A 19,907-nucleotide genomic window follows, 5' to 3' on the forward strand; every position below is an offset into this window, starting at 1 on the left:
CCTGCACTCACTTGGAGCAATAGATCTCTCTTGGGGATCTGCATTTTAATAATTAGACAATATCCTTGCCAAGCAGAATCATATGATCTCTAACAGTCCGCGTGCTTGCTTTTCTTCTTGTTTTTGGCTTATACTTTTGCACAGATGTTAGAGTACTCTGGTTTTGCCTTGTGTTTGTTAACATCACTTCAGTTTGGGTACTTGCACAAAAATCACCAAGTTAAGCTGAATCCCTGATGTTGTATTTCACTAGGAAACCACTGTAAAGGTGCAAGTTTTATGCTCTAAGTTGTATATTCCCTGCTTTTCAGAGGACTGCCTGGATCCGATGTGCTCTGGCCATGGTGTGTGCGTTCAAGGGGAATGTCACTGCTCCACGGGCTGGGGCGGCGTCAACTGTGAGACGTCGCTTCCCGTGTGCCAGGAGCAGTGCTCGGGGCACGGGACTTTCCTGATGGACACGGGACTCTGCAGCTGCGAACCGCAGTGGACGGGTTCAGACTGTTCAACAGGTATGCTGGAGATTTTATTTTTTTTTCAGTAACGCCTGTGCTTTCTGTTTGAGTCGTGAAAGAAAGTAGTTACTATTACCGTGCTAGTATGAATTTAAAAAACAAGATAGGGATGAACCAGGGGTGCTGTGGCGTGGTACTTAATGGGCTTGGCAGCAGCTGGCTTTCTGTTGACAAGGATATAAAGACTTTTTCTCTGTGACGAGAATGTTGACTGCCTGGTGGCGTGGCAGGAAGAACAGTACTTTCTGCAAGAGAGCAAGCGCCTCCTGGCATGGATTGGAGTTAAGCATGACTCCCACGTGAGATGTTGAGCACTTATCAGACTCATGCAATGAGGGAATCCACAACTCTGAGAGAGCCTGGGAGGATATAGAAAAAATAATGGTCTAAATGCAGTGACTGGTGAGGAAGAAGGCTCTGCCAAAAAATCTTTAAACAAAAATGACCATCCATTCTCTCATGCTGGGATAAAAACTCTTTTCTTTCTTAGAGGACCATCAAGGTTTGATCCCACTGCATTTGATTAAGAGTTGAAATGGATTTCCTACGTGCTTTGTACATTTACGTTTCGTTTTCTTGAAATGAATGCACTCTGGACATTTTACTCTGTAATGGAGCGTGTCATTACCGATGTAGGTGCCACTATTTTTTCCCCCCTATAAAGCTCACAAAACCAGAGTCTCAGGTGATAAGTAGCACATCCCAGTACAGAATAGATCCAGGTGACAGATTTGCTGAATACTGTGGAATACAACCAGTCGTCCAAACCACCAATTTTTCTTAGAAATCATCATTCAGAAGAACACTTGGAACACTATAAATTTCCATTCAGACCTTTAAAGCGCATGGTTATGGTCTTTAAGTGGGGACTTATGAAAAGTCGCACTCCACGATAACTTTTTAAGCAGCAAAATATTGACCTACTAATAATTCTGAGTGTTTGTTACAAAGACCCTGCATTCATTCTACACTTCAAAATTAATGCATGTAATTTCAGTCTGCCGCTGCCGGATATGGTACCTGCTTTGATAAGAACTGACTTTTTATTGGCTTGCAGCAAAAGCCTGGTTGCTTGCATTTTTATCGTGTGTTTTATTATGTGCTAAAAATATTCCCTGGAGGTTAGTAGTATTGTAGTACTTCCATTAATGAAGCAAATAATTAGGAAAGGTGCTAGCTATGTACTAATTTTTTACTTACAAAATATGTAAACTAATTCTTTTCTAATACAACGTTATTGTAGCTCAAAAAGAGATGTTAATCTCCAATAGGTCTGTTGTGCCAGCTGCACGGGGCAATTAGATACTAAGTAAGGGAACAAACAGAATAAATAACTGCAGTGAGGAGGCTTTTATCTTGTGTGCTACGATCATAGTTTTCATGTTTGTCTCACCTCCACACTGTTTTGATTAATTTTGAGAAGAAAGGTAACTTCTTTCTTTACCTCCATCAGTCAGGAGGGATAATACATCTCTTCATCCCTACTGTCTTCCAAGTTATCAAAGAATGCTTTAACAACCACAAACCGGCATCCCTCTTTATAGCTAGAGAATTCAGATTTCTCCTTTCGAATATATCTTTCTTCATAGGTGTGAAACTAGATTCCGGATTGTTGTGGCGATACAGTGGGTGTTAGACTGAAGCGTAGGTGTTCATTTGCGCTTGAGACTTTCTGCATAGGATCAGTGATCGCTGTGCATGCTGGAAGTAAAGCTTGATTTTACTGAGGAAGGAAACCATCAGATGAGTAAGGCAACAAGGTCAGAATAAACGAGCTGGCACATGCGAATGGAAAAAATCATGAGGTTCCGTACAATGAAGAGGATGAAAAGGGTAAACCACAGACTGCTCATCTGGAATCGGGCAGCAAGGAAAGCTTTGCAACTGATAGACGAGCGGTCTGTTAGCCTGCCTCAAACCCTTGCACTTTCCCACCATCTCTGTACCACATCATTGTCAGTACTGTGAAAATTTGCCTTTCTGTATCACCTTGAAAAATATGGGCTACTGTCCTGATGATTTTTTCATTTCCCAGCAAATTCCAAACACTTTCAAATAGAAAGACAAATTATTTTAAGTTTTGTGTTTTTCCTAAATAGAAATTAATATACCTTGCTGTACTTCAAAAAGGACCAATTGCAAAGATCCCACAATGCTTTTGAGTACATTATCCCAGAGACAGTGTGGTCCACCTGAAGAGGGATGAGCCATCTCTAAGATACCTTCCCCTACCTGCCCATTTCTAGCTCTTTGAAACAATAAGAAATTCCATTTTACGAGCAGCAGACTGGGGATAGACAGAAAACGGTGTGGGCCTAAAGGAACAGGGATGAAGGGTGACTGTGTGACCCATACATATCCTGAAGGATTGCCAATGTTTGGAGTCCCGCCCTGAGATCTGGAGTCATTCATGGATTTTTGAGGCTGGAAAAGACCATGGTGTTCATGCTCTTTGATTTTCTGTAGGACATGTAACAAAAAAAAATCACCCTTCAGTCTGCTTGACACTCATAATTTCTGTTTAGTGTGTAGAAATTCAAGCTTCTCACAAAGACTGAAAATGAAGAATAGTCTATCATGTCCTCAGGTAAATGGTTTCAATTATGCCTCACCCTCACTGCTAAGAAGTGCACAATTCTACTCCCAGTTTGAATAGGTGAAAAGTCTTACGATTGTGGTTTCTTTCTGTGAGGTGAGAGAATGTCAAATTCCTTGTCAAATTCATTGTATTTTTTGTTCCTAATGTTTATAAAAAGAGCCAATATTTTAAATCCATTTGCTTCTCATAATGCTACATACACACACCTCTCTCTGTATCTACCACCCCTCTTTCTCTCCCTCTCTCCCTATCTCTGTCTCCGCCTCCACAAGAAGAATAATGCCAGGAAAAAAAATATGCATTTCGTGGGTTTGGGGTGAGCTTTTTGGGAAGTATGACTGACTACATAAAGCATGCGTTTTTCTTTTCCTATTGCTTTATAAAAAAGTTACATCAAGGGAACACTGAAATTCCAAGCTTAAATATTCAAAGGTCAAAGAAAGACAAAAGAAGATACCTGTGTGTTAACTAACTCATCTTTCCTGTGTTTCTTATGAAACAGGTTTCATTTTTCACACTGAAAGAAATGCCATTTTGCTAAGGATGTATGGCCTGATCATTCAAGCGGTTACTTGCTCTTGTATACACTTGTTCTTCTGCACAGTTGATGTACTAAAGACAATGTCTTTTTCTAATCTACCAGACTGTTCAGATCAGGGTCTACACGAAATTGCATTATGAGAGTGTTTGGATACAATGAACACTGAACTGTGACATGATTGAGTTAATTGGTTGGTAAGAAGTGGCTAGTTTAAAAAAGGTGAAATGTGTATACAGTCATATATAAATATTTGCGAGAGCACGTGCACAAAACCACAGAGTAATTGGATTTATTTCTAATCTTCCCTCGCATGGTGCATAGTTTCTAAGGGGACTGTCAAAATGAGGAGGCCATAGCTGTGATCTACCCATGTATTGCAGAGTCCATCTTGGAGGCTTCCATATAGGAATATGAATTCTGGCATTATCCCCTTTTTTGGGTCAGCAGCTAAATGTTTCAGACTGTCCATTGAACTTTTGCAGTGCTTTTTCTGAAGAGCTCTTCCTTTTTCTGTAGGCCTTATGTATGTTCTTAAGGAATTAATTTATTCAATAGAATAGAATAATTCAACAGAAGACAACATCTGTGCTACAAAGGCAGGTGTAACCAGGGCAGCCCTAGTTTGCATTCAGAGTTGAGGATTACTGTTCTATCCAAAAATAAATCCAGTGTTAAAGATGTTTCTTACACTATGGCTGTGGAGAAAAGCTGTGTGGCACTGAATGAACTACCATATAACCAGTCCAGACTCCATCTGACTCACTGCTCTAGTTAAACTGTCCTGCGTGACCTATCAGCTTGAGCATCTTTTATGTATGTGGATTAGTTGGCAATTGGGCACCTTTGTAGCATTGCTGCAGAGCATACTGTTAGCGGCTATGAGCTGGGGAGAACAGATGCTTGCTGCCAAAATAATTGACATCCTCTCCTGATGTGGCCATGACACCAGCTTCTAGCCAAAAGAGTGGTAATTCTGAAGTGCTTCAAGATCTTACTGTTATCATCAGAGGCCTGAGACCAGGATCCTTCTCCAGTGTATCGCCCGCAGACCTGCTCGCTTTCATTGCACTGCTTTGATTCCCAAAGTATTTCCAAGACCAAAAGAAACAGAGCCACAACACTGTTACAGTTCCACACTGTCCGAGCTCGTTTTGGCTATTCAGCTTAGATCAGATGTCCAACATAGTCTTTGCTCTGACCTGCGGACTGCCAAAAACTAATCTCGCTGCACCACCTCCAGATACTCCTTTTAGATCCAAAGTTCTTGATGGCCAGTTGCAATCCCTTGAGGTCAAGAAAATCCTCTTACAGAACTCCGAAACAGCTGTCGGGATATATTTTCATCGTGTTTGAATTGAATTCTCAGTAAGAGCACTCAGTATGGCTTGAAAGTTGTTCAGACATTTAGCATTGCTAATCCTACACTCCTTGTAGGACACAACCTATGTTGGCTTTTTATTCAGCGCTATCAGGATCCATCCTTTCAATATTCTTAGCTGGATATCTGTTACAAACGTATTTGGCCTCTTTCCACGCTACGATATTGAACTTCCACAAAAAGCCGTTTTCTTCTGTTAGCTCAGATTTCAATTTGCCTATGCCAAAGATGACATGGGTTTCATTCAGGCTTTGCCTTGCTATCAGCTAACGTTCAAACAGAAAGATAATATGCTTCTGATTCTTCTGCCTCCTATAGGCAGCATCCACTGAATTTCCCTGCAAAAATATTGACAGATCTTTAGCTATCCCAGTCAAAACAACACTGATAGGTATCCTTTCTACAGCTATATGTGACAGCAGGAGAAAAAAAAATCACTTCTATCTCTACCTAAGATTTGGGTTTTCTTATGGACAAGGTCAAAATGCTTTAATTATTCTCTATGATTACATACTGATGTGTATTTACCATGTTCAACTGGCTTGAATGCTGAAGGTCAAAAACAAGCTACGGCTTTCACTGCTTCAAAATCATACCAATGTCAGAAATTTGTAGAGAAACAGCATAGAGTTATTCCAGCTGAGTTTTTCCAAATGCTGTACTTTGGACATAGCTGTTATAATTCCGGTTGCAAGGATCAGTGCTGCAGTCATTATTCAAGTAATGAAATCGAATCTTTCGTTCCTGCTGGCCTGAGCAGACATTGCTTGCTGCCTTTACCTGTGGCGTAATTTACGTTGAAACGGATGCAGAGATCCAGTGTCTTCTTCTACAGTAACTTTATTTCTTTAAGTTGTTTTGGTCAGCTGTCCCTTGAACAGTCATCCATCCCACTTTCTGCAGTTTTCACTGTGGAATGTACGAGGAATGAGGAGAGCTGTGTCGGCTTTTGCCTAAACGTACGGGAGGCGCAGCTGTTAGGGCCAGGCTAAGGTGATCTCGGGCAGAGGTCCACAGGCATCTCCGAGAAGACCTGTCTTCCCACCATTTTGATTCCCAAAGTGTTTCCAAGACAAAACAAAACAGCAACAGCACTGTTACAGTTCTACATTGTTCAAGACATAGACCCCAACAGTCACACCTCCCATAAAGCAAATAGGTCATCTTCAAACATTGTAAAGACTTTAGTTCATGCTGTCATAAAGCCCATGTGATTTTATCTCTCTAATTAAGTTTGTGGAAAAACAAATGCTTCTCTGATGTAAAGGACTGAAAATTAAAAACCCGTGATAATACTCACAACATAAATGTGAGTATTCTGTGTTTGAATTAATTCCTTACTATCTTGTTTATCGCTTTGCTCGTTTAGTTTTATTTTTTTCCTAGTTTGGTCATCCTTGGGCAAGTCGCCAAAAAATGTCCAAAGACGTTTGGCCATTACCACTTTAGCCGTCCGACAGTGGACGTGCCTGAGACAGACGCACAAGAGATTGGGTTCCGTTTCTTATTTAGTCTCCCTCTCTCCTCTAAAAGATGTGAATAGGTGTTAGGAATTTCATACTTTGTTCCAAGTGAGACTGATTATAAAGTATTTTTTTGTGAAAACTACCTGTGCTGGAAAAGGTCATCCTTGGAATATTTCAGAGTCTCAGCATCTTTACGCCATACTGAATCCAGTTATGATTGTATGTGAAAAGCCATTATTATTCAGACCGTGGCTCAGTTGACCTGTGCAGCGCGGGGGTGATTTACTGCATGCATGACAAACCAATACAGCAGGATGGAAGACTGATAGTACGCTATTTTAATGTCACGAGGACTTCAGTATAGTCAACTTTCTACTTACTGTCTGTGGGTCTTTGTTGCTTTATTTATAGGCTGTCATCCAAAATCCCTTGATGTTAATGAGTCATCTCCCTTTGAGGCATGTAGGCAGCGCTTTTCAGAAAGACAAAATCAAACTTGTGAGTACTGACTACTTGTGTCAGGTAGAAGGGAAGCTCTGGCTAATTGAAGGTGCAGCATCAACAAACTGAACAAAAAGCCCTCATCTTCTGTTCTCAGATTGACACCTTGAACATGGAGCCTTGAGATTAAGGGGGTGAATTATTCAGAGAACCAGGTGAGCTGTTGAGTGGGGCAGAGCCTTAGCCAGCATAACTTAGTGTAACTGCAGTGATGCCACCAGTGCAATCCCGGTGTGTTTCAGGTGAGAATCCAGCCCCTAGCCGCTAATTAATTGCAGCAGTATGCCTAAAATATTATAGACTGAAAAGCAATGAAATCTGTGACGGAGCTGATGCTTCTGACATCCTGTCCTGTATTCGTTTCTCTAGACTCTATTCAGCCAAAGTAGGCCACTTTCCGTCCTCCTTACTCCGGGACATTTGTCATAATTCCACTGAATCCATTTATACCACTGAAGCAACCTAATTATGATTGGGAAAAGAATACTGGCAGTTCTTAGTCACAAAAACATTCATCCTAAAATGATTATATGGAGATGGTATATATTTAGCATATCTATTTTTGGTTAAGCTCTCTCTAGCAAGATTGGTGGTAATTTTACAAAGGGTAAAAATGGATCAGCAGACTCTTCCTTCAGTATCTTGCGAAGCATAAAACCTCTTTAAAACTGAAGTGCTTTGAAAAATGCAAAATGTTGTAATTGTTGTAAATTGATATGTGCAGAGTAGAGTAATTTAAAAATCATTAGAAGTATGCATTTTTTAAAGTAAAGTGCTTCAAAAAGAAATGAAGGCATAATACAGTATATTAATATAGTTCAAGACATCTCAAATTGGTTTCAAAATTAAACATCAAAAACGGCAACTTGAAAAAATAATTAGGTAAAACCATTTCATCGCAATCAGAAAACTCTTCAGGTCTAGGAAATTGCAAATTATGGGTGTCAGTCATTTCTGATTTGCCAAGGACAAGGATATTCGCTACAAACAACTTGCAGTAGTGAAAATAGCCTTGAAATTCCCTCAATACGTGATGTAATCTCTCATGCATTTTCTATGGACTGCTCTGTTCCGTGTTGGTTCTTCTGCTCTGCTCCCTGCTTTAGACAAATCTCAAGAACCTTTCAATTACACTATAACCATCCTTCATTGTTTTGTTCTGAAGAAATGATTGACTGACTTAATTTCATCTAACTGTCCTCTTTCCTTAATTTGTGAGGAGCTTTGACTATTACTGCTCTGCTAATTAAAAGGATGATTGAGGTTTCCCCTGCTGTACGTTGTGTGACATTGTAGAAAGCCTCTTCTTACTCCTGTATGTTTCATTGAAAAGTAAAAAACGATGTGTGACTGGTTTGATTTGTATCTCCTGTAGAGTTGCAGGAGTTTGCAAAAAGATATCTGGTGAGCAAGATTTCTATTAAAAACTTAGTAGTTAAAGATTGGTACACTTAATATGTGTTGCTGGAGAATTTAAAACATGAGAAATTTAAGGCAGTGAAGAAGCACTCCAATAAAAATTAATTCTCCTGCATGTTGAAGTCAGTCCAGAGGGAACCAGAAATACCTGATGTAGTCATGTATTGATTTAAGAAATAGGATAAGTCAAGGGTATAAGATATACAATGAGGAAACTTGGGATGTTTTTCAACTGCTTGCTGCTTATTTTGCAGATATGCCAAAAATAATGGCTCTTTCCTTCCCTTTTTCATCCTGAAAATTAAGATTCTTAATCTATTTCTGTCTGCACCTCATTCAGCAATTATTGGAAATATCCCTCATTCAAATGTAAACATAATTTACTTAAGTCAGCTTTTGTAAATCCTGGTCTAATCCACAAAGAGGTATTACTTATTCCACCGGGTGGACTCCACAGACCCAATTTCGGATGCTTCTGTCCCAGCAGCTCTTCCCTTCTCCAGCAGCAAGATGCCCAAATTGCTCCGGTGACAGCAATACGGGGCTGTTTATCCTACCTTCTAGGTAGCTAACAGAGACTTTCCTCTGTGTGTGTGTGTGTGGCACCGCGTCTCTCTGGGGACTCCGCTGTGTCCCTGAACCGCCCCCCTCCCTGTGTGGTGTGCTCGGCCGCCTCCAGCAGATCTGCTTTGAGGGTAATGCTCATTAGGATCCCTAGGCAACACCTGTGTAAGATCACGCAGATTCCGAAAACAGAGCTTAACAGAAAGCTGTTACGATCTCAGGTGGGTGATTATCCAGTAGCAAAACCTGGCAAATAAGTGGGATTTTAGTAGCTCTTCAGGTGCCAGAGAGGTTCAAGCACCTCCCAATTAGGTAAGCTGAGCAAAGGGTTTAAGGGTCTAAATTTTGGATTAATACATTTAAAGTTGTAGTTAGGTGCCTGCATCCCTTTTTGCACCTCAACTTTATCGCCTACATGGTAGTCAATTGGCTAGACGGTGATTGAGGACCATAGTAAAACACCTGACAGGATATAGTATGGAAAGGACTTCTGTGAATACTCTATGTCCAAGAAAATATCACGATGGAAATTCCAAATATGAAAGGCTCTTTATAAACCCTTTACAAAAGAGGTCTCTGAAATAGAGAAGTTGTGGGAACGTTCTGCTGGTGTTGCAGATGCTGCAATGGAGGGGAAAAAACAGCCTAGATGGACAAGAGAACGGTAGCGACGTACAAAATATTCAACTTTTAATTTGTTAAGCCAAGTCCAGTGATGAAACTCTGACAAATTATCCATAGCACCAGCATTAAAAGAAGGGTTCTTGTGTTAGGAGGGAGCTTCCCTTCCTCATAGCTGGAAAAGCACAAATGGGAATTGTTGGAGCAATGTTTCAAAAAAAGCACTAGAATGACTGGAGGTCTTGTCCTTCAGTGAATTTCAGAACATCTGGTATGCAAACTGTGTTGCATAGGTCCCCGAAAAGCAGAAATTTATAATATTTTTTTATTGTCGTGGTAAGAGTTCTACAAAAATAGCTATCATTTCAATATGCTTATGCGACAGAGTCTATGAGGTTTAACTTACCTCTGAAAATAGGAAATTGCTATTGATAAAAGTCAAAATCATGGGATCTTTCTTTTCTCCTCCATATTGCATTTTTAATCTTTTTGATTGTGTAGATTGTTGCAAGGATAATATATGTAGACATCTAAGGAATTCCTGGTCTCTGTCCTCTTTAGGGGTTTTTGCTTAAATCTTTAGGCTCATGTAATACTTTTTACATAAAATTAAATTTGTAGTCATTATGCAAGAACATTTTGGTGGTGATAGAGCAAAAACTCCTTGTGTATTGTAGCTGCAGCGTGCATTCAGGCATGTCGCTCTTCAGTTTAGGAAGCCTTGGCTATTTTATAAACAGATTATTAAAGTAGTATCTATCGCCTTGGAATCCAAAAATCATTTTCTGATGGACTGCAGAAAGCTGATTGTTCACACGTGGCACGTTTGTATTTTCAGCCCCTACTCTGGTCACCCATGCGCTCATTAGAAAAATGCCTCAAGGAGGGATGGCCAACCTGGCGGCGCCACCTAAAAAGATTAAAAATGCTATATGGAGGAGAAAAGAATGCGGAGCGAGAAGTTGCGGGTATCCTTGAGCAGTATGTGACTGGGCAGCGTGTCCTGGGGATAACAGAACTGCCTCAGCAAAGCAGCGTTTGCATCGTCGAGGAGGGACCAGGGAGAAGTGATGAGTTAGTAGAAAAATGTCGGCAGCGTAGAAGGAAGAGAGCAAGCAAAAATAATAAAGGACACTCCTCCTGTTCTTAAAATCGACAGAGCGCTGTGGCAGTTGTCGCAGGGACACGGAGGACTGTGCGAGCAGCACTCGCGTAAAAGCCAGGGTCGTGTGCCCGAGGTGCTGCTTCTCCCGGCTGCAGGAAAATGCAAGTCATGAGCTGCGTCTTTGCTTCAGCAGCAACGAGCCGGAACAGCAGCTGCCAGATGCGTGTTGCTATTTCTGTTCGTGCTGCTGACACAGAGGAAGTTTTGGTTTATTTACTGGGAGCTGCTTCATCTCTCTCTGTACTCATCTTCACCAGTGCGGCGGCGAACATGGAAATGTTTGCTCCTTGTCCGTGTAAGCGGCATTCACAGTCGGTCACTGGGTGCGGTATGACTGTTGCGCGCTGCGGCTGCGCTCCTGGCTGTTGTGCAAGAGCTTGTTGTGCCTGGCTGCTGAGCGTCTCCAAGAAACTCTTTGTTTGTGCTGAAAAGAGAGAGGAAGCAAGGCTAGCCTCTGCAGCTGATTGTGAACCTGACGTGTTACTTAGGAGCTGGTAACGACCTTCAGTTTCTCATATTAGTCTTTGCTGTGATACAAATTGATTGTTGGGAACACAGAGTTCCTAAGGCTCATTTTAGCTGATCCAGTGTTTCTGTCCGTGTAGTCTGGCTCTTCACTGAAAAAAAAACCTGTAAAAGTATGTCCTTTTAAAAGGACCAGTCTTAGCGTGTCGATGTACATTCTGCAAGTCACTGTTCCCTTTCCTTCTCAGTTGCAATTCTGTGTCCAGTTTGGGTGACAATGACATCTATGCTGCTTGTGGGCTGCCATTGCTTTACACAGGTGAATCTGAGTAGATGTTCCTGTAACATGTTGAGAAGTAGTACCAGTGCCCACCTTTTCATCATTTTGAGCCCTTCACAGGTACAATAAGTAAAATAGATCATCGTTACTGAAGTCAGCAGGTACATCTAACGTACAGAGCATGTGACCTGAGTGAGGTAAGCACTTAGCGGAGCAATATTTGTGAGTGGACCCATGTTCAAAGGTCATCCCGTAAGACAGTGAATTAAAGACAGTGCCTACTCTTTGCAAACAGTGCTTAAATAAATCATTACTTCTTTACTGAATATTACTAATCAAATTTACTAATTAAATAACCGTGGAAAAGTTTATGGTCTGAGCAGAGCCCTAGTCAGTGTTAATAATAGTACTTCTGTGTATCATGAAAGATTTAGTGCTTATATAAAGACATATCCCGATCCACTCAGGCAATCTTGTGAACCTTTGCTGAATATACTTGTCTCAAAATCTTTATTTTCTTTTGATTCTGTGTTAGTTCAGGCTGTACCTGTGAGACAGCTCTATTAAATGTACCTACTGAGCCATCTCTTCACCTGTTTCCTTTTTCCCTCCAAAGCCATTTGGTCGCTCTCCGTGTTTCTCATCATTATCATACACTGCCTCGTGCCTTTCCTGATTCTCGTGGTCTGTCACTTACTCAACAGGTTTCCCATTTTTCCTACACAACTGGCTTTACAGCCCGAGGAAACTGTGGATTGCATTTTCCCCTCTGTGAGTGAACAGAAAGGCATAGCTTCCATAGCTTTCATCTCACTCATTACTGCTCACGATAGATTGTCCTGCACTGCTTTCTTACTAGTCTCCTGATCAAATAAAATATCGAACAAGGGAGACGTTGCAAGGCATTTCCTTTTGTGGTTCTCAGTGTATTGTGAAGGATTTCAGAGCTTGTTAGGTGGAGTATGAATCTCCAGTGATGACGGTAATCTCACTGCTTTGCAACATGTACAACCTGAAATCAAACAGTGGAGACAAATTATAAAACAGGACCAAATTTGTCAAGGAAACTCCACATTTACTTGGGAAACACGGTATTTAAAAAATGTCCCGGTCAGGATACTGTGTAGTTCTCCTCACCCTTGTGTCAGCCTAATCTTCCCAGCTATTAGGTTACGCTTCGCTCATTTATTTTAGACATTTCCCACAAAGGCCTTATCCGACCTGCCAACCTGCAGCTTCTCTAAGAAAGAGAGAGGTTCTGCAGCTGAAGTCCCTTGTGTGGGAGGCACGGCATACCTGCATTCTGCTTTACACCAATACCGTGGCTGGGTAAACAGAGATATGCCCAATGGCAAATGAGTAATCCTTTTCAGTGGGATCACTTTTCAGAGCTTGGGCTGCCTGAAATGAAATATCTGTTAGTATGTTTACCATTACCAGTCCAGATTCATCAGGCTGTATTGATTAAATTTTTGCACTGTAAAAATACCATTTTGAACCACAGCGAAATCGATAAAGGGTGAGGTTTTTTATATATACAAATTGGATTTGGATCAGGAAGAAAATTTTCTTCATCAGGTGAAAAATAAAGCTGAAAAAAAAAAGTGTGATAAAAGATCCGAGACGGGAAAAAAGTTTCTCTGTCGTTTCCCCTGCCTCTGCTGTATTTGCCCTTTGGACCTTTCTGTCTGTCCACTGATTACTTTTCTACACAAATAAATTTTCAAGCAAATTGAGGCTTCCAGTTTAGAAAAAGATACTTTCAAATAGGTGTAGCGTTATCAGAAGCTACGTTACAGTTTTTTTAAAAATGCAATTGCATTCATATATTTTGAGGTACACAAGAGTGTTAATGGCAACCTTCCTACTAGAAGTCAGAAGAGCTATTTATAGAGTACTTTTAATGCATCAGAAATAAGTTCAATGAGATGATGGTAGGATTATTTCCAGAAAGCAATTAAAACTGTCACTAGATTGATGGTGAAACATTCTGAGTAACAAACAGTGAGGATATGGCATTTTACTTCCAGTGGTTTTATTTTATGTATTGTGGCCTGTGGTAAGAAGATAAGAAAGGTAGTTAGATATCTGTGAGGCAACGCGGCAGAAAGGTTTTCAGCATAAAGCTTACGGTAGAAAGCTTTAAAATGAAACAGTATTTGGAGAATGGAGTTTTGCCTTTGGTAGAAATAGTTGATAATTGTGTCTGAATTATCCCAAATAATAGAATCATAAAATCATTTAGGTTGGAAAAAACCTTTAAGATCATGGAGTCCAACCATAAACCTAACACTGCCAAAAGCTACCACTAAACCATGTCCCTCAGCACCACGTCTACACATCTTTTAAATACCTCCAGGGATGGCGACTCCGCCACTTCCCCGGGCAGCCTGTTCCAGTGCTTCACATCCCTTTTGGTGAAGAAATTTTTCCTAATATCCACCCTAAACCTCCACTGCTGCAACTTGAGGCTCTTTCCTCTTGTCCTATCCCTTGTTACTTGGGAGAAGAGACCAACACACACACACACCCCCCCGAGCTACAGTCTCCTTTCAGGGATCTGTAGAGAGCTATAAGGTCTCCCCTCAGCCTCCTTTTCTCCTGGCTGAAAACTCCCCAGGTCCCTCAGCCGCTCCTCATCAGACTTGTTCTCCAGACCCCTCACCAGCTTCATTGCCCTTCTCTGGACACACTCCAGCATCTCAATGTCCTTCCTGTAGTGAGGGGCCCAAAACTGAACACAATATTCAAGGTGGGGCCTCACCAGTGCCGAGTACAGGGGGATGATCACTGCTCACCACCCTTCCTAATACAGGCCAGGATGCTGTTGGCCTTCTTGGTCACCTGGGCACACTGCCAGCTCATATTCAGCCAGCCGTCAACCAACACCCCCAGGTCCATTTCTGCCAGGCAGCTCTCCACCCACTCTGCCCCAAGCTGGTAGCGCTGCATGGGGTTGGTGTGACCCATGTGCAGGACCCGGCACTTGGCCTTGTTGAACCTGACACCATTGGCCTCAGCCCATCAATCCAGCCTGTCCAGATCCCCCTGCAGAGCTTTCCTGCCCTCAAGCAGATCAACACTCCCTCCCAACTTGGTGTCCTCTATAAACTTACTGAGCGTGCACTCGATCCCCTCATCCATATCATTGATAAAGGACAAAGATATTAAAGAGAACCGGCCCCAGTACTGAGCCCTGGGGAGCAGCACTTGTGACCGGCTGTCAGCTGGATTTTACTCCCCTCACCACAACTGTGAGGGCCCAGCCATCCAGCCAGGTTTTTACCCAGAGAAGACCACACCGGCCCAAGCCTTGAGCAGCCAGTTTCTCTGGGAGAATGTTGTGGGAAATGGTGTCAGGCTGTGTGAAGTTTCCATTGCCGCATTTTCTTCTGAAGACAATGACTATTCAGTAGTACGTTTCTGCAAGTCTTGTCTCTCTGAGGATGACCTGACTTCCTGAAGCACCTCATTGCCTCCTGGTAGAACACCTCCTAGGATAATGCAGTTCATAACATGAAGAAGAGAGCCAGGATCGATCCTTTATGCAGTTAGAGTGATTTCAGCTGTGCTGTTTTTCAGTTGCCAGTGAGAGCACCCAAAAGTTTATTTACTGCAATGACTAATTTATTTCATAGCAAAACCAGTAGATCTACTGAAGAGAAAATAGGAAACAGGGTATCAGTCATGTAATGGTGAGGGAAAGGGGTTACTTAATACGAGTCCAAATAATAGAAGGTATCAAGAAGACATAAGAAAGAATGACTTTTAAGGAATGTCCACAAGTTTCTGTAATGTACGGAAAACTGTAAATAGTTGTAGTATCTTATGAGCTCTAACATCGTTCAGAGCCAGAAATGAGGGCAAATACAATTTGGAGTAGGACCTGTTTTCTCCTTCAGAATTTTTCCAAAATCATTCCTCTTCTGCTTAACATAGCTTTATATGCTTGCTCTAGTCTCTTGCTTCATGACAGTGTCAGAAAGGATAAATACCAATAGCTGAATAAATTTAAACATTCTAGTCTAATAACAGACTGTAATAGAAAACTATTTCAGACACAAATGTCTCAAGTTGGGTGAGATGAATCTCACTCTTTGTGTCTTTTGTTGGGGTGGGCCACAAAGTCCCCTTTTGTGCAAGAGCAGAATCTTTGGAAATGACTGCGGAAATAATTCTGGAAGTATATGTGAGAATAAATTCAATGCAATAGTTCTGCAGTGTTCATATAACAATAAAGTGTTGCTTTGAATTTATTCATACAAATATAACAAACCGCTCAAACTAACAAATTGTTGTGGTATTGTGAGATGACCTTTAATATATTTCATTGTCAGATGTAAGCGTGCGATGCATGAAGAGAAGGACACGAAGTGTTACAGCAAGAGAAATTTAGATTGAGAGACTACTTGTCTGTGGAGGTAGTCGGGTGGTGGTATGGATTACCTGGTCCTCTTGTAGGTTCTCTGTTGCTGGGAGCTTTTTAAGGGATGCCACATACAATTTTATTTGGAACAAGGAAGAACAGATGATCATGAGAAGTTCTTTGCCACCTCTGTTTTCTATAAATACACATTAAAATGCGTAAACTGAGCTATGCCTATGCACATAGATACATGTCAGAACTGTGTGTTATTTTAGTAGTCTGACAGTAGAGCAGTAGAGGCTATTTTTTTTTCCCCAAAACCATTGTCGGTCATGCGGTGATGACCTACCATATTGATTTATTTTTGATTGTACCAAGTTTCACGCAATGTTCTATGGCATTTTCCCATCAAGTGTTGCTTGGCGGTGTGAAGGATAGGGATAAGGTGTAGCAGTGATTGCTGGAGAATGCATCTTCGCTGCCTCTTCCCCGCAGGAACCTGGTTTCTATTTGCCAGAGGAAACATGTTCACCAAACCCGGCGGCTGACAGCTAAAGACTTCAAAATTAATGTTCTGCAGACATTTCCAAGTCCCTTTGATTTCCAGCTCAGGCTTGAAGAGCAGGTGCCACTGAATACTGGCATAGCCCAAGTAATACTCCTGTGTTGCCTCTATAGCAAAGCTGTCCCGAGGTGGGCAGTTTATTGGCATAGCTGTGTTGGGCTAAGAATGTACAAAATTGCTCACCTAACTGACATACCGTGGTGCTGTTAGAGAAGCCCAGATCAGATGCAGTTATGACATCCAGATTGCCAGGGGGGTTTATTTAAATTGGGAAAATAACATAAGCTGTACCATAAAACTTGATATCAACATCAAACCTCTGTAGCGCACTCTCTCTTGTAACCTTCTTTAGTGGGGACAACTTTCTATCCGGTTTTACTGAAAATATAGTAACTCAAGTGCTTTTTGAAACTCCTAAAACTTTAAATTTTTGAACTTTTTTTGTGGTGTAAAAAATTATATTAATAAAGTCAGTTGCTGAAAATGAAAGCTAGAACAGAGTTGTCTCCAGGACACAGCAGGGAGGTAATTTAAAAAGCTCAGGAACATTGTTGAAATTATCATGCAAGCTTATTAAATGCAGTGTATATTTAAATTGAAAAAACTTACTTTATTAGACCTAGATAGGTGATTTTTTGCTGCCTCTAGCAGTCAAGCTTATTGGGTGAAAGTCAGGATAGATTAATTTCTAATCTTTATGGAAAACCACTTATTAAAAATGGATAGTGAAATTACTAATATGATACTTAAGGTTTAGACTGTCTGTAGAACAAGACTCACCACTGAATGTGAAGAAAAGTAAAACGAAAGTGTTTTCGTACTAAGTATTTGACCAGTTTTGTTTACATATAGTTTTGTATTCTTAGCATGGTTTTCTAAGAGTTATTTCTGAAACATGTTGAATTAACATTAAAATCTTCCCTTATCATTACAAATTATAAAATATTTAGCTTTAATTTCCCTTTTCACATCACATAAGTAGAACCTTATTATAAAACGCATTTGAAAGAACTCATTGTTGACTTAGGTAATTAAAATGAAGAGTGTGGAGTGAATTTTTAATGCTTTTTAGATTAGCTCCGGAATGATCAACATATTTGTCTCCTTCTCAAGAATATGTATAAATAATGCTTCACGGCTCACACTTGCCTTCTTCCAACAAAATTAATGAGCGTTCAGAATTGAGGACATGTCAGTAAAAATTCTAGACTGAGTTGAACACTTTTTAAGTCTCTTTTTCATTAATTGGTTTTAAGTCTAAGGACTCTGAATTTTAGATTTGATAAAGACTGTATTTCATGGAAGTCTGTAAGAAAGTGCAGGGGCCGGCTGAGGCCAGCCCCCAGCCCCCAGCCCCCAGCACGTCGCTTGCGGTGAGTCTGCACAGCTGAGCTTTTTTTTTAAATAATGACGTTAACTTTCCAGCCCTACACTTAGAGAACCCTGTTTTGATTGCAAAGGGTACAGGTACCAAAACTGAAACTGGGCCACGAGTTGCTGTGGGTTAGGGTGACCCTGTTGGTTTCGTGGGAGCCATGAAAATTCACGTCTACTGAGGATCTGGCGTGTTAGCCACAGACCAGCCTCCAACCCACCGCGCTCCACAGACCTGCCTAGAGCTCAGGCCGGCAAGCTGGGCAGGCGTGTGTCCCACTAAATAAGGGCAAAGAGGAGCGGGAGAGAAGAGTTGGCTCTTGTGTAAGCCTACAAGCCCACACACCAACACAGTTGGGGGACTTAACGAATTGTGTGTCTTGCACTGTACATTGTGAGGGCGATTGGCAATTAATGTAACAGCATAACTAAAGCCTTGTGATAGAACACCCCTGAACTGACTTCTCTAATCCAAACTATAACCTCGTGTCACCTGCCTGCCTTCTTACCTGTCACCTCCCCCTTGCTCTTGCCCTTTGCAGTCAGATGATGGCACAGCTCGTGGCTCCTCAGCAGGACAGTCCCCATCCAGGCTGTGATCCGCATCTCCTCCCTTGCCCTGCCTCTGTTGCTTCTTTGATCCCTCAGTGGGCTGATCTAGCTCAGCAAGCTGTCAGGTATTAACCCAGGAAAATAAAGTGAATAATTATCTGCCAGTTTCACGATCTGAATCAGCCCACCACCGTTTCAGATGATAAGCTCCAGGCAGGGACCACAGAGGCAGGAGATGGATGGAGAGGAGGGGGAGTGGAACAGCCGTTTCAGTCGGAGGTGACAGCTTTGGCTGGCTCAACTGCTGCACCTACCCCCAGCTCAAAGCCCTTGCCTGGCTGTGCTGGCCCCTTGTGGAGCACCCACTGCATTTTGGGGTGCTTCTGAGTCCTGTAGGACCAACCGCTAGGGAAGGAGGAAGACGCTCCACTGAGCAGAACAGTTGCAGGATATCTGACGTGCTGTCCGACGTCGGTGCTGTATGAACTTTTACCACATCAGCTTTGTTTGAAGCTATTTACCTATTCCAAGTTACTGTATTGTTTCCCATTGCATTCGGTCACTGTCCGCTCGCTCCAGTACCTCATTTTGTCTGGTCTGCTGTGGAAACCCAGGCTCTCCATACAAACACACATGCTAATGTGGCTCCCTGTTATGCTGATATTTCTGTACTTGCTTATCTACGGGAGGAGTTAAGAAATTGTTTTGCATTTAAAAACAGGACAACCTGAACCGATAATGCCTTTTTGTTAATCTTAGTTGTTGGAATTAGCTGTGGATTAAAGCTGCAGGTTCTACCACAGCATTAATAGGGTGACGTTAGGCTTGATTTCCCTCGCTTTGCGTGAGAAGTCTGGGGAGAATCTTGGATTTGCATGGCAGAAGAATACAGTATCACAGTAAACAGCATTTCTGAAGCCGCATATTAAATCACCAAAACAAATGTAAGTCTCAAGATTAACCTCAGCGACCATAAAGTATGAGTTGGCTGAGCAGCAGGACAGCTGGGGTAACTGAGGGAAGTGTCTGGTCCAAACTAAGGAACCAGTTTTCATTACATCTGGTGCTTACAGAATTGGTTTTGACTTGCATCAATGAAGATGTAGATTAGATATTTGGGGGAAAAAATGCATTACTAGCAGGAAAAGCAAGAGCCAGGTAAGATCATTCCAGCATTCCTTGCTGGAACAGGTTTGACATACACTTTTTTTGGTAACAATTTTTACTCAGAACTTGTGCCACTGTGTTGTCTGTCCAAGACAGCTTGGTTGGGATAGAGGAAGCCACAGTATTCCAATAGGCAAGAAATAAAGGAAAATTTGTTTGGCTGTGTATGATCTTATGTGGGAAAATAGAATTTGAAAAATAGGAGCCTTGTGAGTGAAGACTGTACGCTGACTGGCCTACGATATTTTTTGGTGAGATAGGAGAACCTGTATCTCCACTTCATTATCTGTTTGAATTTAGGAGCTTAAATAGTGTTTAAACATTTTATTCCTTGTAAACATTTTATTCCTTGTGTGAAACACGGGGGAA

At 41.5% G+C, this 19,907-nt stretch overlaps 1 protein-coding gene across 2 annotated transcripts in view; it reads left to right on the plus strand.

The window, feature by feature from the left end:
* Positions 1–19,907, plus strand: part of TENM1 (teneurin transmembrane protein 1) — a gene marked incomplete at both ends in the record, with an annotated part of 259,760 nt that overhangs the window by 134,836 nt on the left and 105,017 nt on the right. For both annotated transcript variants that reach the window (XM_082488474.1, XM_082488475.1), the window contains one exon: positions 312–512. In XM_082488474.1, the coding sequence (XP_082344600.1) occupies positions 312–512 (201 nt within the window). The remainder of the gene's footprint in view (positions 1–311; positions 513–19,907) is intronic.

This window comes from Vanellus vanellus, assembly GCF_965231255.1.
Source record: "Vanellus vanellus genome assembly, chromosome: 10".
NCBI classification, from domain to species: Eukaryota; Metazoa; Chordata; class Aves; order Charadriiformes; family Charadriidae; genus Vanellus; species Vanellus vanellus.